At 40.2% G+C, this 23,533-nt stretch overlaps 1 protein-coding gene across 8 annotated transcripts in view; it reads left to right on the top strand.

Annotated features, from left to right (window-relative positions):
- The window catches only part of CEP112 (centrosomal protein 112), a 274,221-nt gene that overhangs the window by 9,259 nt on the left and 241,429 nt on the right, over positions 1-23,533 (top strand). For all 8 annotated transcript variants that reach the window (XM_014601930.3, XM_019494322.2, XM_019494323.2 and 5 more), the window contains exons 3-5: positions 1,563-1,753; positions 4,733-4,902; positions 20,495-20,591. In XM_014601930.3, coding sequence (XP_014457416.2) covers positions 1,563-1,753; positions 4,733-4,902; positions 20,495-20,591 — 458 coding nt within the window. The remainder of the gene's footprint in view (positions 1-1,562; positions 1,754-4,732; positions 4,903-20,494; positions 20,592-23,533) is intronic.

The raw sequence follows: 23,533 nt of genomic DNA, 5'->3' as shown, positions 1-23,533 counted from the left end.
TGTTAGTTATGTTTAACAATTATAAAATCAATGCAATAACCTCTGAACACTACATGTGTCCATAACATCTGACACATCTTGGTATAATAGTCCTTGAATATTCTGTGTTTTCAAAGCATCACATCTGTTGCTGTCATAATTTTAAAAATAAAACTATTTGAAAATAATTATATACGTGATTTAAGTAAAACTTGCATTTTTTTTTTTTTTAGGAATTCTTATTTACCTTGCCTTCCACTGTAAAAACATAAATTCTTGGTTAAAAGAGAGATGTATAAACAGCTACCATATTTTTTCGCAGACAGCATGCCCCAGAATAAAATACACAACTTGTTTTTGGGAAAGTAGAATGAAGAAAAAAAGATTTTCCAGAGCAGAGTCAGAGTTAAAGTGTCTGCAAGGCTGTGAAATAAAAGAAGAGACCAGGAATAGCTAGCAGAGAAGCAAAATTGCCTGAATAAAATTTAGCTTGATTATTGGAACATCAGGATCATTAAAAGGAGGGATGAACATTAACATCTCTCTTTGTTGTCAGCAGTCCCCTGACCTGAGGATGACAGTCTTCCAGTAAACAGGAAAGTCATCGTTAAGTCCCTAGGTTGAGGAGGTTAATCTGTGATCTGTATTTTCACCTGTAGATAAGGCAAATATTTCTGAGAGGGAAATAAGGCAATTAGTTCTGAGATCCTGATGATGTCAAAACACAGCTCTTTCCCTTTATCTCTGTGTGTCTGCCTCCTTTGTGAGGTGAACTTGCCTAGAATGATCACTGCCTTGTCATGCATCATGATGCCAGTGGAGATGATTCAGTGCTTGAGTCTCCCAGGTATTGTTATAAATATTGCATTTCTTCAGATTGGCCTTCAAGCTTTCTTTAATCTCTTTTGCCCACCTTAAGAGCGGTGAATTAGGAGTGGAGGACCTGTTTTGGGAGCCAGTTATCAGGCATCCTTATGACATGTCTTGTCCAAAAGAACTGGTGCTGTATAAACAAGTCTTCAATGCTGACAGTATTTGCTTGAGCCATAACAGTGGCATTTGTTCTTCTGTCTTTCCAACCGATACAGAGGATTTTCCAAAGATATTGCTGATGGTAATGTTCTGAAGCTTTCAGGTATTTCCCATGTGTCATCCAAGTTTCGTACCCATACACCAGTGTAGGGATGACAACAGCCTGATAGATAAGAAATTTCGTTGGCTTCCTGATGTCATTATCAAAGGCACACTGTCAAGATGTCCAAAGGCAGTAGGTCTTCCTAATGTGTAGAGTGAAGAACAATTAATCATTAAGTCAGTTGACTTCCTCAGCTGTCTGAAACGAAATGCCACTGCTACTGCTGGGTTTGGAGTAGGAATCAAAGTAGAAGGCTTGTATTGTAGGCAGAAAAATCAGCTTCTCCAAGGCATGCACTCTATTTGGGGGTGGGGGAGCTAATTTTTGGGTAAAGAGCATGTGTTGTATGTGAGAAAATAAAATATTTTCGTGTGTTTTGTAGTTTCTGCTGCTGCTGTCTGTTCTGTTTTTCTCAGAAATGTTATATTAATGGAATATATTTTTCTAGAACGTCAAAGGTGTGCACTCTGGATTAAAAAACTCTGTGAGCCCTCTGGAGCAGGTGCAGGAATCGTGGGTAGGAAGAATCGGAACTTGTATGCAAAACTTTTGCTACATATGTTGAAACGGGGAGTACTGGAAGGTCCTTTTGTACATAAACCAGAACCAGGAACGCTGAAAACCTTGCCTTCATACATGGTGGGTATTTATTTCATTTTTGTAGAAAAGAAGCTTGAATTTTTCTGAAAGAATATTTAAACTGCATTTAAATATCACTTTAGTTACAAAATTGGTGTGAAATATTACAATAATAAGGATGTCAGGATCTGATTTGTTCCATACATCCTTCATATTTTCTAATCAGAACTTGAATGCAGATGTTTAGGTTTTCTGTAAAAACTTTGTGATCCATTTTGTTTTCCTGTTTAAAAATTCATTGTTTCCAAGAATGTCAGTTGAAAATAATGTTCTGAAAGCTTCTAAAGGCTTTAGTTGCTTTTTGATTTTTATCTGATTAGTATTAAATGATATATGCAGAGAACCTAAGGTATGTTTAGAAGGACATAGTCAAAAATCACAAGAACAAACTTTGCATTAGACAGTAAATTGTTACTTTGAAAGGAAAGATGATCTTGTGTTTAAAGTAGGGGTAACCAAAATACGGCCTGTGGGCTGGATTCAGCCTGAAGAGCCACGTCATCCTGCCCATGGGGCTCTGCACAGGTTTGGAAACTTAGCAGTGGGGTGAATGGTGACAGCATTAATTGTTACGGCTCCCAGAGCCATAGCAGTTAACATTGTTACTGCCTTTTCCACCACTAAATTTCCAGACTATGGGGAGCCTAGTGGGGCCAGATCTGAAACCCAGAGCTATGTCATCTAGCCCACAGGGCCCTAAATTTGGCAGTGGGAGGAGTGGCACCTGCAGTGACTGTCACAGATTCAGGATCTGCAGCACTTAATTCTGCTTCCAATAAATTCCAGCCGTGTAAGCCAGATGACACAGCCCTGTGCTCTAGATCGAGCGCACAAGCCAGCTCTGTGTCACTCATCCAGCCTGTTGGATAAGTTGGATACTACTGGCTTAAAGCATAAGGTTTGGGGGTCTGTCATCCTGGCATTGCTACAAACCCAGTGGGACAGATCATTTGGATGGGCTTCACTCAGCACAGCACTAGGGGGCTGCATTACCCCCATTTTGGGAAGTAACACATAAGGTACCTCCTGTCAGGCTTTTTGATGTGTGGTTAAGGGAGTGTAGACTTCTTAGACACTGTTTGGAAAATAAAAGGATGCTAATATTTCTTACGAGCAATGGGAGACTTTGGTGCTTGTTTTAAGAAGAGATTAGCATCTTGCACCATCCTTTCACTTTGGCAGTCTGAAAATGAGGTCCTTATTGACATTTGTAATATATATTGAGCTTCTTGGAAGGAAGGCAGCAGTACAGGCAGTCCTCAACTTACAACATTTCGAGTTACAACGTTTTACACTTAGAACGTTTATAAATTGACACCCTGTTTCAACTTAATGACGTCAGTTTTGACTTTACAACGCTTAATCCAATGCGACGCCATGCCAGCGAACAAGTTCGCTGTGTCGCTCATCTCCCTGGAGAACATCTGTCCAAACTTACTTGGACATTTTCTCTTAAAAAACAGACAAGACTCCAGAAAAACTTGCAGCCAAGAACGCTTCAAAAAATCCAACCAAGAGCCTTTCAAAAAGTCTAGCAAAGTCACCTCAAAGAAGTCCTTCCAAATCGATATGATTGCTGTTTACAATATAAATACATTAATGTAGCTATAGGGGTTTAGGTTGTAGCCGTGTTGGTCTAAGGACATAGGCAGACAAGGTTCCTTGGGTGAATTTGATATCTTTTATTAGACCAACCAAAATAGTTGGAGAATAGTTATTAAACAAGCTTTTGGGTTCAAAAACCCTTCGTCAGGCTAAGGAAGTTTCAGCAGTTAGTGTGTGGATGGAATGAAAAGTAAAGAAGCCAGGGGCTTAATGTAGCTATCTTACTCATCTATAATCAGTCATCTAAAATTGACTGAGTACAAAATTCTGAGGTATTTTTGGTGAAAATAGAGTATCGGGCCTTGATTCAGGAACCAATCCCCCATTTATAACATTGTTTCTTATGAGAAAATTGGTTCCGAGTTATGTTTTGACTTAAGACTCAGTTTTCAAGAACCAATTGTGTCATAAGTCCAAGGACTGCCTGTATATACAACTTGCAGTCTTACTACTACCTGATTTTTTTGGGTGGAAGTATTCTTTCAATGTGTCTGCCCTAAAACAATTATGAGTCTATTTTTTAAATTCATTACTTATTCTATTGGAAAAATATTATTGATGATTTCTGATTAAGAACCAAGCATCTCGCGTCTCTCGAAGTACTGTGGGAATGGCTGTGTTTTCCCTTTTGTTCTTTACTCTTGTCACCCCCAACTTCATCAACAAGAAGAAAAAAATTAAAAATGCCTATGGCATTTTTAAACGATTCAACATGATGTTTTTTCTCAGAAAAGGGTTCTTAGTATACAGGGGCCTAGAGGAGAAGAATCAGACTTTGAGTCTTGTTAGAAGCTGCCAGTGAGGTGCTGGTAAGTGCAGAAAGCTCAGTCCCTAGCTGGTCATTATCATGACGTGTGAGATGAGTAACAAGACTGATAAACAGTATTATAAATTGCTAAACGGTTCTGAAGAGTATGGCCCATCAGTAGTGCTGGCAGTGCAAAGATGTTCTGTTGTGATAAATTATTATTAAACTTAATTAGTTTCCTGTTAACCCAGGATACTTACTTATTTGAAAGGCCCATTCCTGCTTGCTGCCTTTAGGACTTGTCTACATAGAGAAGTTAATGCACAGTAATCTAGGTGACAAACTGCAGCATACTTGTAACTGTACATTAACTTTTAGCTGTATACCAAGTGCAGCATGTTGGAAGGTAGTGTGATGGAACTTAAAAACTGTAAATTCATGTCACAACTTGCTCCCTGTGTAACAAACCCTAATTTGCATATTTCTGTTGACTTTAGTGGGAGCAGGATTAGGTCGTTTATGCTGGTACCAAGCCATCAAGTGAGTGGCAGTGAAAATAAGGATGCTTGTATTTCTGAAAAAGTTAATTACAGTTTTTACCTTTTTACTTTTTAAAAAAATTATAGTCCATATATTTTGATGAGCCAAATTCAGTGAGAGCACGGAGCAGTAGTCCAGAAGGTTTACCTGACTGGGTCATGGGAGAATTGGGAGCAAGTGACTCTAAACTGGAGGAACTGTGGAAAATCTCCTCTAAAGAGGATTCGACTTTGGTAGCATCTCCACTTGCACACAGGTAAAAATTCTACATTTGATCTCACAAATCAGATTTATGTACATACTGAGTTTTAGACTCCAGGTGAGACTTAGTCTTAACAATAATGCCTAGCACTTCATATAATTCCACACAAAAAAGAACTTTCTTTGAAACATTGTTTGCAGAGTCGAGCACTCAAAGTTTAGGAAATGTCAGAATTAAGCTTGTCTGTGAAATCTTAATACAACTCCCTAGGCATATGCTTTATAACACAGTCTTTAATTACTTTATCTTTTATTTTTCTTTTCTGCTCCTAGTCTTCTGTTCTATGCCTTCCTTCTCAATCTCAAGCTCCATCAGTCCTTCTCACCAACCCCTTATTCTCTTCCTCTTATGCCTGTGGGCCACCTCCCTTCAATTTCCTTTGTATTCTGTTTATTTCAGTTCATTCTTCCTTTCTCCTCTTCCTTTTATAACATTTCTTTGTACTGATAATTAGTATCTCTGTTCCATTTCTTATGTTGGTATTCAGTCAAGAATGAAATTGCATCCCTTACCTTCTTCAGTGGGCTATTTTGAAGCCCAATTAATATTTAAGGTATTTGAGATTCTTGAACAGAACATCTCTAGAAAAAAATCATAGTAGTAGTATGATGTTAATTTATTATTAAGTGGTGTACCATGTATTTGTTTTACATGGGATTCATGGGGGGGGAGGGGTGGTTGTGTTGTCACTGCTAGATTGGCATTAGCAGTTCAACACTTTCATGTATTGAGCTCACACTTTTCCTACTGTGGCAAATAGAAGAGTTCTCTTTAGAGTTGAATTTCAAAGGAAATGCTAAAAGAAGAAGAGAAAGCTTCCTGATAGTTTTCTTTTTTCTCTTTCTTGCTATGCCCACTAATACTGGACAATTATTTTAACTAACAGTTAAACTTAGAAGAAAAATTAGAAAAGGAATAAATCAACTACTATTGCAAGAGAGTCTGAAATACGGAAAAACAGTTGACTTCAATGAGAAGCTTCATCATAACCGATTAAATAACTTTGGTGCCTAACCTTATTCTCATGTATGAATTAAATATAAAACTTGAATTCCATATTGCAGCTACTTACTTTGGAAAGTAAGCATATATGATCAGATTTTAGATTTGTTTTGTTGATGCATATATTTCTTAAAAGAGTATCTGTACTTAAAGAAATGCAGAAATCTAGAACTCTTGGTTCAGAGATGATATGCCTTTTATTAGACCAACTGAGAAACTGCAAGAAGATTCTTTTTCTGTACTTAAGTCTTCTATAGTTAATAAACAGTAATGAACATGGGGCAGGTGGGAAAGTAGGGGCCTGGAAGAAGATTATAATTACTCTGTTGGGGGCTGATGGTGCTTTCACTGGCTTCCTTAAGTTCCTGGGTGCCAACAGAAAGAAGTTTTCTGCCACCAGAGCTGACCTAGTGCCCCTGAACGACAGAAGTTTTGCCAGCAAAAGCTGGCAGAGCTCTGTGTGCACTGGGGGCTTTGCCAGCTGGGCTACTGGGACAGAGTGTGTGATCATTGATCTTTTACACCTCAGCTGACAGCTCTGCTGACAGGGCTTTGTAACATAGATGAGGGCAAAATGGGGAAGAGGAGGAGGGGGAAAAAGTTTACCAGTGTTTTTTAAGCTAGTTTGAGTTTGTCAGCAGTACTGAAAGTTCAAGCAGCCCACCTTTGTGCTTGAAGAAATGGTCACTGTTTGTCCTGTGTATATGCATTTGCCTTATTCCTGTTCAGAAGCAGCCTGTGTCAGTTACTGCAGGCACCTTCCCTTTTTCCTAGTGCAGAAACCCCCTAGTGCTGAGTGTTGGACTTTATCTCCAGCAGCCCAGGTTCAAATCTATCTTCTTGGAAGCAGGGGAAGGGCTGGGGTGGTGCTGGTGCTAAGGCACACAGTTGACAGCCCAGGGGTTGCAAGTTTGGGGCCATAGCAGAAGTGCCCATGGAACAATCTGTCTGATTCCAACAAATCAGTGCGTTCTGCTAGTACCTTGTCACAAGGACAAGAGAAAGGAATGGAAATTAGGAAGCAAGCTTTTTTCTGGCCTGCATACCTCTGCAGGTGGTGGAAGAACAATCTCTTCTAAATCTGTAGCCTTTCCTCCAAGCACCCATATAAGGGTAAAGGGTAATAAATGAAGTGCTGACTGATGTATTTTTATGGCTTCCAAACAGTTTTGCACAAAATAATAACTATAAAACCTCCCTCTAAACAAACAAAAAATGCATAAGAAGCTTATAATATTTCACACTTGTGTGTTTTTTATGGTGAATAATTTATAACAACTTGGAACTGAAGTTTAATGCTGCCTCATAAATTTTACAACCAGTTCTACTTGTCCTTTGAAAAACCTCTTTAATCTTGAAAGATTTTTTCCCCCTCAGTGTGTTTTTGATCACTTTATAAAACCCTTCTTTACTTAGACCTTTTTGTATGTGAAGCATTTCTAATGATATTTTAGATTATGCTGTTTGTGTCCTAGTGCTTTTTATTATTTTTTTATTATTAAAGATGCAGAGTCTTTTTGAAGTTTTTTCTTAGGCTTCTATTTAGCTTTTTCCTTAGGTCTCTATGTTAAGCATCTCTTACATGCATTAATCCTGCATCGGGGTATGCTATACTTTTCTGTGTCTTGCTAGCAGGTATTTTCTGTTTGTGTGGTAATTTAGAGGTGGCTGGGCTCTGACAGCAAAGACAGGCCAACTTTTTAAAACTTAGATTCTGAAAGCTAGAGGATGTAATCCTGACCTTGTTGGCTTCAATGGAAATTCTGCCATTGACTTGAGTAGCCATGATTTCACTCAAGGTACCCAGATATCAGTAACTTAATGTTCAGATTCATTCAGCAGCCATGCTCTCTTTACTTTAAGTGAGGAAATGGAAATGCTTTATCTGGCCTCCTGGGCTACTGGCAGACCACTAAAAGTTGGGGGGCCTGGCTAGGATGAGTGGCTTGCCACAGAATCCTGGTGGATGTGGCAACGGCCCCAAGAGGGTGAATGGGAGCTTTGGCTGCTTCACCTGTCACCACTGCTGTGGCTCCAGGTCCTTGGCTGCCTGCCTCTGCTCTGGCCTGCAGTCACTGCTGCCACCACGTGCACTGTGTCCCATGCCAGACCTATAGTTGCTGCTGCAGCAAATGAAGTTTCAGCTTCAGCATGGGGTGTGTAGTGGGAGCTTATGTATTTTGGATATTTTTCTTCAGCAATAAACATGTATAATTATTTTAACAAAACAAGCATACGCATTTTTCAATTGTTAACTATTTTGGTTATAAATGTGAAATGTGTTTTTAACAAAAATTAAAGAGTTTGTTTCAGCCAGGTCAACATGAGAAACTTTAAAATACTGGGTTGTGCAGCAAACTCAGTCTTTACCTTCCTCTGCCTGTTTATTCATCGACTGGAAAAAAAAAGACAAGTTTTCTTGCTTTTTCAGTTCCCAAGAGATTTCTCAATTTAGAATGAATTAGTCCAAAGGAAGAAAATATTCCTTCTACACTTGCAGATACTGCTGTTAAAAACTGGATTATCACTTCAATAGTCTCTGATGGATCCAGGTTCTTAAGTGACTTCCACCAGTTCACTGGTGTGACTTCCTTTAAAACCTCACCAGCAAGCATATATTTGTTGAATGGTTCATCCCTAACCCTGACATTTATTATAGTTGGTATTATGGAAGGATGATTGCTGGATGCCCATGTCATAGCCAACTCCTCTTCTTCAGCAGGATTGACTCTGGTACTGAGTATTGAGAATATTGGTGAGAAAATGAGCTGGAGAATAGTGCTTGATTAATTTATTTTTTAATGCCTGTAATTTAACTCTGTCATTGCATATTTCTCTTTTCAAGGTCTCACTCAGTTCCTTTTGAATTTCAACAGGATCGGCAATAAAACAGCGATTTACCCGCACTTTGTTCAAGGCTGCAGAAATAGGCTTCAGGATAATCGGCATACGTTCTACATTTCTCATTAGCTCAATGTTGAGAACTTTGGCTATGGCAGTTCCATCTATTTTGCCATGATTTTGTCCACCACAAACTCTTATCAGATTAATCCACTTCTCAATACATTGCTCAAAACAGTCCACTACTGAGCTTCATTGCGTGTCTTGTGGGAGAGTTAGTTTGGTTTCTTCTGCTTTCTTCAGAGCAGCTGCTGCAAAGTGGTTGTTATGGAATTGCAATTTCAACAGCATGAGCCTTCATTTCTGGAGCACTGAAGTCTTTGGCTAAGAGGTGCATCAAAGGAGCACTGCAGCCATACGTTATTAGCTTAGGGCTTTCTTCACTTTCTTCTAGATTTCTTCTCATCTTTGATACATTTGCAGCATTGTCTTTGACAAAGTTACTTAGTAGACATTTTTTTCACAATTTGTTATAGATTTTAGTGCTACTTCTTGTAAGTATTCTTTTGTGTGTGCATTTCCTGATGTATCCATTGTTTCTATAAGATAGGTAGTCCCTTCTTCTGTTGTCACACAAGCACATATTACTGGATCTTTGTGGACATTACTCCACCCATCAAGACTCAGGTTAACAATTTTCCCTTCTAGACTTTTTGCACACTGTTCATTTTCTTTCTTATACACTTTATCCAGCAGTTTGCTTGCTATATCTGCTCTGGGTGGACTGTATCCTAGTCGTAAGGACTGAACCATGTCAATGAAGTATGTGTTCTCAACCATATGGAAAGGAGAGTTTGTTGCATAAACAAACCAAGCATTGGTGATGCATAGGGGGTGCATGCAGGTACATGTGCACCCCCCGAGATTGGTGGTGCACCCCCTGCAAAAAGCGCTGCTGACGTCGGCGGCGCCTGTGGGCGGTTGCCACTTGCCACCTCCGCCCCATCACTGCTGACACCTCCGGCGGCATTTGCAGGTGGTACCCGATTGCTGTTGGCCACTGCTGAAGCTGCTGGTAGTGCCTGCGGGTGATCACCGGCCTCTGGTTGGCACTTGCCACTTCCCCCCTCCTGCTGCTGACAGTGCTGTGGCTGCCTGCAGGAGCTTGCTGTCGCCATGCTCCTGCTGCCAACAGCGCCGCCACCACCTGCGGGAGATCACCATGCCCCCCAGCCTCCAGGGGCGTGCAGTGTTCATGAAAACAAGCAATTTTTTCATTGATTACCTCTTGCTGTAGTCTGCTGCTTCTTATTACAAACTTACCTATGGTTGTTTCTGGATGATAGAGATTTCTTTTTCTTTTTGCTACAGGTGAATACAATATGGTATACATTTGACTGGAACACTGGTATCATTAGCAGATAACTCTGAAACTGTAGACAGTGATGACGATGTTGAAGATGGGTAGTCAGAGTCTTGTATGTTGAGGATGGATCCTCCTGAACAAAAGAAGTCAATACAGTCACTAAAGGACTGCTCATTTAATATTACTCATTGCATTCAGTACTATAGAAGTTAAACTGTAAAAGGAAGATCTGCCTATTTCAGCCATTATTTTATATCACAACTGCATTAAGAATATGATGGTTCCATGAAGTAACAGCTAGGTTTTTGCTTAAACATTTTAATGAGAATTCAGGTAGCGCAGAAGTCCACCTAAAAGATATGGACAGAAAAGACAGGCAGTCCTTAAGAAAGAAATATGAAATAAAGTTTACTAACCTGGAGATCCTGCATGTTCAGACATGTTCTATTCATCATCTTCAAAGCAGCTTCTTCCTGAGAAGGAGCACTTCTCATGATGTTGCTTCGTTTGGGTAACCAGACCTTGCATTGTTTGTTGCACTGTTTGTATTTTTCACACATGCCTGTCTTACCCACAGGTAGAGTAACTTCATTAAAATATTCCCAAACAAAGTCTCTTTTACAGGCTGGCAAGCCTCCTGCATGATAGGCTTTCCTTTCTACCATACCATTCCCTCACTAGTTCTCAAATCAGTGGAGAGGCTGTAATCAGAAGTGTATCTCTCAAGACTTCTGCTCAAAATGTTTCTCTTTTGTTTTTACTGCCCCTCCCTCTTTGCATTTATCTCCAGACTCCTTCTCCTTGCCCAGATCTACTCCATCTCAACAATTTTCTATTCGTTTAATTTCTTGAAATTTTGCCTTTTTAGGGAGAGGTAAGGGCTTGATTCTGTGTACGCAATTTGCAGAGAGACAATAGGGCTCATGGGTAGGTAATCAGGTCTGTTTCTCTTATCTCTGTACTGCTGTTATCAAGGATGTTATCTCTGAAATCCACGGTTTGAGAACTGAAACTAAGCATCACAAAGATGCTTAATGGGATCTTCCAGACTGAGTACTGAGTCCCATTGGGTAGAGTGTTTTTCTTTAATCTTTACTAATCTGTAGACGAGCCTCTGGGAACCCCTTAAGGTTGGGCCCCTAATATAGTCCATGACCTGTTGTGAGCTATTTATAAAACTTTTAAAAAAAGGTTATGTGAATATATTGTTTCAAATACTATTTAATTAGAAGGTATAATTCTTATTCCATAATGATATCTTTGAGCTTTAACATATCTTAAATTTAAAACTATCTTTATATAGGTTTATTTTTTTAAAGGATCTTTAACAAAAAATACGATTCAATAAAAAAATCTGATTTAAATAAAAAATCTGTTTGTTTTTTTTTTAATTTATTTAAAAAAATTGTTGATTGTTATCCACCCTGCTTCTGAAAATATTAGTGGTGGCATATCAGTTAAGAGTGTAATCTCAGGATTGGTGGACATTGACAAGTTTCCAAATATGATCACATTTAAACTCTTTGTTGGTCTTTTGATTACTGGCATAAACTTATTCTCACCTTTGATAACGGTAAAAGTTACGGAACACTAACAGCTGCCATTTGTATTCTAACACTACCAAAGTAATGTTTTAGGTTTGATCATGAATTTTGGCATGGAATTATCAAGAAGAAATGTCTAAATAATGAATGAAAATAGAATACATATATCTAAATTAGTTTTGCCCAGCCTTGAATTATGGGATAGTTAGTAGTTGTGACACTCTAACAACAGCATCTGGACGGTATTATGCTGAAACAATGGCACTCTGAAGCATAGAGTATTGGGCCATGAAGAGTTTATCGTCAGGTGAGCCAAAGTATGAATTTAAAGCATGTAAGCTGCTCCATAGTAACTGTACGTGTTCATGCTCTTATCCCTTTGAATGTGCAAGGGAACTTACACCACTTTCATTAAGGTGTAAACTACCTTGTGTTTAGCTTTGTATATATGCAGGTTAACTAATGCACTATAAATTCACGTTCTAGCCTGTGTGGTGACTTGTTCACATTCCCATAACCATAAGTCCTTTCGTGCACCCCATTTTATATTGGAAGAGAAATTGAATGGTGGTTGGATTACATTGCTTCAGAAGATGCAGTTTAATCCTCACCCTTTGCATCTGGCCAACTCTGCTTGTTAGCTTTTGTGGGGGTCTGGAGTCATGATGTGACCTATTCCCTGCTATGCGCTTTTTTTTTTCTTTTTTTTTTTTAATGATTCTTCTCCTTTGACTTGCTTGCAGGAGAATATCACATAGCCTGATTCCTCATATCTTCATATATCTAGACCAAGATTCATGTACATCCTGATGACTGCATGAGGCAGACTGTGGGGCTAGGCTTTACTGCCTTTTCTCCTGTGCTGCCACTAAGGACTAAGACATTATTTAAATCCTAATTAGCAGCCATTACTAAAAGAGATGTTGCATCTGATACCTGAGAATCCCTCTAAAGTTCAGTGCTAGCCTATAAAATGATCATAAAATTGTCACCCTCTTTTCTCATTAGATTTGTTTGTTTTCAGAGACATTTCTGATGACTTTAGGGAAGAACGTGCATTTTATAACTGTTGTTCTTGCAGAACCAGCACGGCTTAGATAGTGTGAAATTGTTGCTTTTCTGGCTAGCACATCAACAAAAGAATTGTTAAGTAAATTCTAATTGCAAGGCCATCTGTGCAGCCTTATTTACTTAAGATTGTGTTTAGTTACGCCCTTGTTACCAAATGAAGGCAACACGGATGACACTGAAGATGTCCTTTGACAAAAGGGTTGCCTGGTTGTGATTTAGAACAGCATTTGGCCTTCGAATTAGTGTCTTTGCAGAGCAAGGCAGTATCATACAGAGAAGTCTGCTGCACCCAAGCTAATTAGTGGTGTGAAGGGGCAGGGCTCTCTGCCTGCGTTATCGCATTATTGCAGCTATACTGTTTCCTGTTCTGCACTTAGCTCTTTCTGTTCTATGCAGAAATTCCTCTTATAAGTGAAAGTGCATGAGCCAGAGGGAGCCCAGGTAGATGTTCAGACTTCAGCCTGTATTTGCTCCTGACAGTTGAACATCATCTTCATTTCTAAACCTAGCAAATCTCATAAAAATGATGATAACATCTATGAAACTGCAGACTGGCATCTTTCTACAAAGTCAGTTTGCAGAGTAGAATTTGTTTTAAATACCCGTTGTTTAGGAAGATAAAGCAGCTCTGTGGAGGACAACAGTTAGTAGCAAGGGGGCTATCAGAAGCACAAGGTCTGCACTTTCAAGGCCTGGTCCATAACAGTGTGAACACTGACCAAAGTTGTCTTGCAGTGTTGCAGGTTTGCTTGCATCTTTGTGTGTATTTGATGCAAACCAGCAAGGCCAAGTATTTCTGTCTTCTAAATAAAACCATCTCTCTGGATGACACACGCCTTCTGCTGATGATCAGAATTTTGGCATGGATGGGATCCAGCAGTATAGAAGTGTTAGCAGCTGTAATCCCTGAGCTAGTACCCGCAGGACAACATGTTTTCTGGCGACATGACCTTTGCTGATCTCATATATTCTTAGTGCAAAACACAGCAAAATATTTCTGTACTCCAGTGATACAGCAATGTCATCACTTTTAAGCTGAAAAAAGTGCTATTAACTGTTGCTTTCTGGTGTAAACATGCCCTTAGAAGTGAATATCCATGCAGTGAGCATATCCACACTAGCAGGGGAATAACTTGATTTTCTGCATTTTATTTTGTGAAGATTAAAAATAGGAGAAGAAAATATGGATTTCTTTTATGGTTGGCATTTACAAATTGTGTGTTGGTTTTCTAGACAACTAACATTTCACAACTTTAAAAAAGAAAATGGAGATGTTTCAGCTTGAAAGAGACAGTGCTTCATAGGAATAGCTTATTTAAAATATATATTATTTTCTATTCAGGGTAGGCATCGTGTCATCCTTTGTTTTAAAAATTATGAATGCACTCTTAGCGCTCAGTAAAAAAAGTATTAAAATTATGTAGGTTTTTTGTGTTCACAGTGCCTGTGCAAGTTATTGGAATGGCCAGCAGATGGTGATCTTGCTTCATTGTGTGTGATACATTTTTTCTTTGTACTTGAGAATATTTTTTTCATGTGCAGTACATTTTAGTTTGATGAAAAATGTTGTCCTACTGTAAATGATTTATTTTGTTACAGCTAAACTGTAGCACTTTCTGGGGACATTTAAAAAAATAAGATTGTTATTATTAAATAAAGCTTTTATGCCCTGTCTTCGTGATAGTAGCCAAAACACGTGTTTAAGTAACAATCCTTGTATCTCTTTTAAAACAGAATAAAGGAATAATTATTAGCTTACTGTATATTGTGGGAATTTTTTGGTTTTGTCCTGTACATATTTTGCTTATGGAAACTGAAGTTTGTTTGTAAGAAGTTGGATTTACCTTTTGGTGAAATAAATACCAATTGATGGATCTTTTTTCTTTTTTTAAGGGGAGGGGAGGGGAAGGGAAGCCACCAGAGTAGGAATGCACACTGATAAGGCACACCTTCATTTTGGAAATTAAGGAACTATATTTTGACTAATATTGTATAGTTAGACTTTAGACATTTGATCTTTTGAAACAAATAACATTTATTCTGTGTTAGACATTTAGATTATGTTTTAGGAAATGGCTCTATGCAAGGGCCAGTGTGTAGCAGTACCAAAACAGGAGGAACACACAGTCTTTCCCCACACTGCCCCTAGTAAGAAATCATCTGCTAATCTCTTTTATGAGTAGCTAATTACTTCCTTCTCCCGTGCCAGCTCACTGTTGCCTGATAACTGCAGGTCATGGGTTGGAATGAAAGTTCTAGATTGGGGCAGACAATTATTTTGGCTGGAGGGCGGCTTAATGAGTTTTGGTGAGCTGTCGAGGGCCACAAGGGTAGCCCTGCCCCTTGACAGGTGTCCTGCCCCCTGGTGCCATCTTGGGAACAGAAGTCCCACCCCTAACCCCTGACTTTTGCCACCAGAAGTCCTTCCCCTTGCTTCTGGAAGTACTCCTTTTGGGAAGAGGGGTTTGCCAGCTTGGAACAGAAAAAAAAAAAAAATTGTATACTGAAAATCAAACATCTATTATAACATATGTTATTTTAAAAATATTTTTGTCCTTATTACATATGTTTGCATAGCGTATATAGAGGCAAACACAAAATACCTCAAAATAAATTCTTACTGTTGGACATTGTGTGGGGGGTGTGGTTGGGGTGCTGGATGTGGTGCCATGTAGGGAGGGGTGTGGGGTTTGTGGGGTGGGTGTGTGTGGTGTTTGTGGGGGGGGGTGAGTGGGTATGGGGGAGGGTGTGGTTGTAGGGAAGGATGTGTGGGTATGGTGGGGTGTACGTGGTACACAGACGCACATGCATGTGCCCCAGAGTAACAGTCCTCTTTGTGTGCAGGGTAGGGCGGATGGGCCTGCTGAGCCCTAGGGCTGTAGCTGCTGCTGGCAGCGGCTTGTAGAACCTGTGGCCCTGATTACTGGAACCTCTGCTCTGCCTTACCCTAGTCACTGGGGATGCCTAGGCCCAGACCTGCTGCTCCTCCCACCTGCCATTGCTATAGAAGCCAATGGGCCCCTGCAGCAGTGGCTGCAGGAGCTGGGCTGAGAGTGCGGGCCTCCGACTCCAAGCCCCGAGATTAGCACAGCTTCACCGTACTGGGGAGAAGGGAGGCTGCAAAGGACCTGGTCCGGGGAGGCCACATGTGCAAGCAAGCCAACAGGTGTGCCCCCCTGAGCTGGTCAGCACCCCCCCAGCCTGGAGCTTGCATGCCCTGTGGCTCCTCCCTGCTACTGCCAACATTGCACAGCCCCAGCCCTGACCCCAGCCCAGCTGGAACCGGCATGCACAGCCCGCCCCGTGCCAGCAGTGGCTGGGCTTTAGCTGCTGCTGGTGTGGGGGAAAGGCAGCCCCTCCGCCTTACCGCTGTTGGATTCTTCTTGCTGCAGCCATCCAGAGTCCGTACTTGGGCTGCCCTGCTGCTGCTTTCTGTTGCCATCACTGCTGCCTCTGGGCAGCCCCGTGGGGCAGCAGTGACGGTGCAGAGGAAGCACAGGGCAGCCCGGGCGTGGGCGGCTGCAGCAAGAACTGCCCAGCAGTGGTGAGAGGGAGGGGCCACTTTTCCCCTATGCCAGCAGCAGCTTCTGCCTGGCTGCTGCTGCTACTCAGCGTGGGCGAGCGGTGCAGAACAGGCACTGGGCAGGCCAGGGTCTGGGCTGCGCCCGCAGGTCCCCACCGGCACCACAGGGTTGGGACTGGGTTTCCAGCGGCAGCAGCCAGAAGGAGCCACTGTCACCTGGGCTGCCTAGAAAGGCAGTCTAGCTGTGGAGCCCCCGCATACCCACTGCATGCCCATGGGGTGGCAGGACACACCATAGGCTGGATGGCACTCGGGCCAGGCAGGACTGAGGGACCCATCACAGACCGGACAAAGACCCTCCACAGGCCAGATTCTGCTCAGCCCTGTACTAGATACTTTCCATCACCTGCATTGGAAGGGGAAAGTTGCAGTTTCATGCTGTCTGTTGTCCTCCAGTTCCAGAATGATGATTAGAGAAAGCTGCAAAAGGGAATAGCTGGAGAGAGATTACTCCCTCATGTTTTTTCTATGGTTATTTAAAGCTGGGCCACAGTCTCACCTAGAGGCTTTTATAAAGCTTCCTTAAAAAAAATATCAATTTAGGAGCAGCAGAGAGGTGGTCAAAACTCATCTCAGCACGCTGCTCCAATTTTAAAATACTGGAATAAGTTTTTGTGGTTAGGTTTAAAATGTGTTGGTGATGCTGAATCCTGTAATGCATGAAGCTTGACTTCTGATTTTAAAAAAGTTGGAGTTTTATCTGGCCATCAAATAACCTGCAAATTGTTCAAAGAAACAGCTTGTATTGAAGTAAAGTGCAGATTTACATGCAGATAATGATCTGTCTTCCTGCAATATATGAGGCTGGAGGAAGGGTATTGTCACAGCCAAAATCTTGCCTATGTATATCAACCATACAGTTGGTTCAATAAAAGGTATCACCCACAATAAATTTTTTTTAGCTTTTTAAAAATCTAAACTATTTGCTGCATTGCACTTGTTAGTGCTTATCTTTATACTTCATACGTTATTGATTTCAGAAAGGTATGTTCTGGTTGGGACGCTTCATGTTGCACAGTGCTTAGATGAAAGCTGGGGCAATTTTGTTCATGAAAAGTTTGGTTTGTGTTTCAGTTTTCATAGAAATGGCTAGTTTATATTGTACATCCAACAGTTGTCTTGCTCCTTATAAACACCTAATTCATCTCAACATCTCTTGGCTTAACTTGCTGTTTAATTTTCTGCTGGGTGGAAAGAATGTAAGATATTTTAATAGTCTGACTTGACTTAAATAAAATGTGCATATTTGTAGGAAGGTAAATTGGCAAAGGCGATATATTTTATCTTAATATGAATGGATTTGACACTGTAGTGTTCACTGACAGATATCTTGCCATCACCTCTTGACTCAAGTCTGGAAAAAACTGAGGTTTATAGTGTCTTCTCTAAAATCCTTTTTCTATACCTCCATTCGGCATTGTAATTGAGACTCTTGCTACCTTGCTTGTGAACCAGATTCATAACCTGGGGTTTATATTCAGCTGTCCCTGTTTCTTTTTTACTTGTGTTGTGACCAAAACTTGTCGCTTTTCATTCTAGCAACAAAAAAATCCACTCTTCTTTCTTTTTTGATGGTCAAAGTGTTTATTCATGCTCTAGTCATCTTCGGTCTTAATTACTGCAGTCTCTCCTTTTTTCAGCCTTTTTCTCTGCAAAGGTCAAGTCCATAAAATGGAGCTGAAGAAACGAAAGTTCCAAAACATGGAATCATAGAAAATGAGGGTTGGGCGGGACCTCAGGAGGTCACATCTAGTCCAACCCCCTGCTCCAAGCAGGACCAGCCCCAACTAGATTATTTCAGCCAAGGCTTTGTCAAGCCAGTCTTTAAAAACGTTCAAGGATGGAGAATCCACCACCTGTCTAGGTAACTTGTTCCAGTGCTTCGCCACCCTCCTCATGAGAGAGTTTTTCCTAATATCCAACCTAAACTTTCCTTGCTGCCACTTCAGCCCGTTGCTCCTTGTTCTGTCATCTGTCACCACTGAGAGCAGTCCAGCTCCATCCTCTTTGCAGCCCCCCTGCAGGGAGTTGGAGGTTGCTATCAAATCCCCTCTCAGTCTTCTCTTCTCCACAAATAAACCCCAAACTGGACACAAGACTCCAGATGTGGCCTCACCGGTGCAGAATAGAGTCGAATAATCACTTCCCTAGATCTGCTGGCAACGCTTCTACTAATGCAACCCAGTATGCTGTTAGCCTTCTCGGCAACAAGGGCAAACTGCTGGCTGATATCCAGCTTATTGTCCAGTAACACATTGCTGCCTCGTTGCTTAGAGTCGAAGCCTTAGACCATGTTACTCTCCATTCTAACCTCTTGAATTGCTGATTTGTCCTGTTGCTTTGCCTTCAAGTTCTTATCTCATACTCTCCTAACTTGCCCCTCTGACCTGCTTTCTTTTTAGCACTTTCCCCACTTCCCTCTTCTGCAGTGTAGCCAGCAACATTTGTCCCTTTTTCTTGCCATGCTCTCTCCTCCTACTTTTAGAATGCCTGTCCAAAAAGCTATTTCCGAGGTCAGCTCCTTTACTAAGTTTAGAGTTCTTCTAAAATCTTACTTCTGTTATTTTGCTTGTAAGAAATAGGAGGAGCAGAAGTGTAATTCTCTTACGAGCTGCCACCACAGTCCAGTGGATATAGGGACAGAGTGGATTTATAAGTATACAGGGAAACTTAATCAAATATAAATGTACATATAAATGTGTGTGTGTGTGTGTATGTATGTGTGTGCGTGTGTGTGTGTGTATGTATGTATATATATATATATATATATATATATATGATTAAGTTTTCCTGTATGCTTATAAATCCACTCTATTCCTATATCCACCGAACTCTGGTGGCAGCTCGTAAGAAAATTACATTTCTGATCCTCCTATTTCTTACAGGCAAAATAACAGAAGTAAGATTTTCTATAGTAGGGATGGCAATATTAGGTTGCTATTCTCCAGCCTAAAGGGAGATGGGGAGGTTTTCCAGTAAGCCCAACAGATATTTTCCAACAGAAGAACTGAGAGACTTCAAAAAATTGGGCTGCTTCCTAGCCCCTGAAAGCTTGCTTTGTTCAGATTCTTCTGCCTAGTTCCCCAAAGTTAGATCTTTTCTGTCCCCTCTCCAAGTCTTTCCTCCCTTAGCTCCGCATTCAGCTCTAGAAAAGGAAGATAACTGTCAGAAAACTCTCCCTCCTGCTGATATTGGTGGAAACAGTGAATCTCACCAGTATTATAAGTTTCTTCATAATATAGATGTTCTATTTCTGAATATTTCAGTGGCATATATGGTTTAGTAATCTGTAGTAATTTGGAGGCTCTTTGTAGTTTCCTGTTAAATTTAGGGAATTGTGCCAATGTTTTGACTTTGTTTGATGCATAGAGAACCCAGAGCCAAGAACATGATAGATACCTTCAAGAATGTAACAATATCAGCCTAAACGTGGATTTTCAAAAAACACCTGAGGGAATTCAGAGCAAAGTCTGGAAAGTTGTGTGTGTGTGTGTGTGTGTGACAATTTTTTAGAAGTCTAAAAATCTGTGTTTTAAATAATAATAAATAAGAAAAAATTAGGGTTTTTTTCCAGTGTTCCCTCTAAGCTGTGTGGTGTGCACAGCCATGCATGCTGCTTTGCCATGCACGCTGCACAGCTTAGAGGGAAGGCTGGTTTTTTCCCCAATATTAGACCATCTTCCATTGTTAAAACATTACCCAGGCATCTTGTAATATTCAAAGATTATATTTTCAGAATATACCAAAATGAAGCCTACTAATATTGAGAGAAATATCTTCTTTAGACAATGAATTGATTAAAATATCTGCAATTATTTAGAATAAGATTGCAACCGAACTGCCACAGATGTTGTGTATTATAGTAATACACACACATGTGCACACACACGTTTGTGTGTGTATGTCTGCGTGTATAACAAGCAGGAGAGTATAATGTATAAAAAATTAAGACTTATGAGTATATGAGTTCGTTATTCTTTTCCCTATTTTTAAAAGGCCCAAATTTAGAAGCCTGAAGAAACAGTTTTCCCCTCTTAAGCAGGTCAAACATGAATTGTTAACTTGAAAACTATATATCTATGCCTTTAAAAATATTTTAAGATCAAGATCCACCATGTGCCCTAAATTGCTGCATATAAATTCCTTACATTTTGGTTGTTACTGTTTTTTTGATGACAGGGAAAGATACAAATACAATGGAAAGCTACCATTAAGGTCACATTCTGCAAGTCCACCTCACCAATCAGATGAAGACAACAACGCCACTCAGATGCCTGTAAGATACTGTTACTTTTTGCAATATTGCTTGATCTTGTTGTAATGAATTATTTTTATGTAACCCTTTTAGATTGTCATTGCTAATTGCATGAGTCATGATCCCTAGATGCAGGAATGTAGAAAATGGCAGAGGGAAGGACTGAAGCTCATCAGTCTACTCTTGCGGTTGTGGAAAAAAAATTCATGCAAGATACTCCCACTTGTCCTAATGGATGACCTCTGCTGGGGCAGAACAAAGCTGGTCTGCTGTACTTTTCCCACTAAAGAATTTGGCAATTAACTGCTGTTGACATCATCTTGTATTTTGCAATAATAGATTAAAGAAACTGCTTAAACTTACTTTGGCTTCATTTATTAATAGTTGACCTTTGAAAGGGTAAATGTTGGATAGTCTGTTTTATCCTGTATGAAACTGTCCACAACCAGCTTTAGTGAATGAGGCAGACTAAACAGACGTCATGGGAAATCATTGAAATCCAACAGATTTGATATTAGATGTCAATTACAAGTAGTAAAAAAATAAGTCTGGTTGAGAAATATATAGGCAGTTGTCAATGCATTTTTCCTTTGTGAATGAGATTTCTAGGCCATAGTTAGTATAATGTTCAAAATGTAGCTGATGATTTTCAATTTATTATGCTTTGCACTAAAAAAATTCTTATTTCCACAGTTATCAGCTGCATTTTAAGCAAAATAATTATTTCTTATTATGTACCACATTATAAAGAAAAGATACTGCATTGCAGACCCTGAATTGGCTCTCTAGGAGATCTGGGTTCTGTTCTTGGCTGTGCTACAGATTTCTTATGTGATGATGGATGCAGCCCTGCACCTCATGGTGATTCAGGTCCTTGTCTCAGATATTATTGTGATGAGGCCTATAGAAATGCTTTTAAATGAAATACTCCTTTTTTTACTTTGCCAAACAGTTGGATATTTGATTACTGAGAACAAATGCCGTATTTACTTGAATAGAAGATTCCCCTAACTATAAGATGACTGTCCCAATAATTAGATTCTATATATGGAAAATGTTATTATTTAGTTATAATTTTCCAAGTATAGAATGTAATTATTGGAGGTTTGTCTTGAATTTGTTCCCTTCCCACTGCTGCAGCAGGGAAAAAAAATCTGGGGGTCACTCATTGCTCACTGTTCCTCCCCAACTTTTCCCTTGGCAGCCCCTTCCCTTTCTCCTTACTGTCAGGTCCTGCTCTCCCTGAGTACAAGTAAGCGAGGAGCAAATCTGAAGACAGTGACCCTGAAATTAAGCATGGCTATAACAGTTTGTATCTAGTACTCATGCATTTAGTTTATCCAGGACTGATGCACGTTACCTTTTTTTGAAACTGCTGTTTTAGCACAGGTACTCCATACACACTGTTGAACATCATTTGGGCACCTACTTACATGTAGCACAAACTATGCATATTAGTCCAGAGCCAAAAGTCTCATGGTTTGCAATACAATTCATTAGCTGGGCCTCACCAGAAGCAACCGCATTTCAAGCTGTGGTGACTGCACAGCTCAACACTGCTCAGTATATGCATGTGTGCTCTAGATAACCCCAAAAGGATCCATGTGCTAATTAGCCCCCACTCATGGGCACTCATTAGCCCACCACTGGAACTGGGTGTTCTCATCACAAGTCCTGGCATAATCCAAAAATGCCTATGAAGATAAGGCATAGGACAACCTGGTTTAGCTTCACCTCATGGAGGACAGGGCCACACTAATCATGTGCACGAAGCTGTGAAAAGGGGCAATACATGGATTCTGGGCATGTAATGTTATGGCTCTTCATGACTTGAAAAAGAGTTGGTGGTGAGTGGGACTGTGCGAAGTATTCACTGCCATATGTCTTATTCAGATAGGCTTCACTGACTTATCCTTGTGGTAAGTTCCCAGCAGCATGTTTGCCCAATGTGGGCAATATGTTTTATAGTTATGCATGGTGTTGGCTGCGTTAAATCAACTTTATGGGTGGTTTCCATTGTGGAACACATTCTGCTTTTGGCAGCAGTTTAATGATAGACAATGCATTTGGTCGGATTGCAATTATAAGACAAGGGGCTTTTTTCCCCCATGCTAGTTGGGGGGGTGAAAATCTCATCTTCTATCCAAGTAAATGCAGTAGCATGTTGTTGTTCTGTCTTTGATACATGGCAGAATCCAGGTCCAGCAAGAAGAGTGTACAGTTTAGTTAAGAGTGAAGAATTGCTTCAACTAGGTGTTGGTTCCCTGAAATCAAAACTTTCTTGGAGTGTTTGTCTTGGTGTATACATGAGTGCAAATAGAAACCAAAATGACTTGCATGTCAACACACAAACTCCTTGTTAACAAAGCTTGATGAAACAAAATAATTCATGCTCCCATGCATTGTTTTCCTAATTACCTTGTACTACAATGAACTTATTGTAGGGGAACTGAAATAGAAAAGTCTGGAATATGTTTTAAATATCCATTTGATATGTTAAATAAAATTATTAGCTATTATTGTACTGTTATATATTACAGACCAACCTATTGTGGTAGGACACTGAGAGCCTTAAGCAAAAGTAATCTCCAGTTGTTACTCAGTATTGAAGACTGAGTTGTTGAAAGGGGGAACTCTAGGCTGGAGCTGATTTATTGCTCCTTTTGTCTCTGGTTCTGGTGGCTCTATTTCTATTACTACTCTTTCCTCACTCCAGTTCACCTTTCTCTTTAGACTTGTGTTACGTTGGCTGATTAGGGTGCTGCTTGATTTTTTTTTTTTTTTTTGAGCAGTTTTCACCCGGATCTGTTTTGGGGTACTGCTGTATATGTAGCCTAATTTCAGAAAGGAGTGTTCCTTGGAGAAAGGAATATTTTGATCTCCCTTGTAAATTTGCTTTCTGTGAAGGAGGTCACTACTCTGGAAACCAGCCTGGTGATGTTCTTTCTAGCTCTGTAGTACAT

The sequence above is a fragment of the Alligator mississippiensis genome, chromosome 8, assembly GCF_030867095.1.
Source record: "Alligator mississippiensis isolate rAllMis1 chromosome 8, rAllMis1, whole genome shotgun sequence".
Lineage (NCBI taxonomy): Eukaryota > Metazoa > Chordata > Crocodylia > Alligatoridae > Alligator > Alligator mississippiensis.
This window is presented reverse-complemented; position numbering and strand designations above follow the sequence as displayed.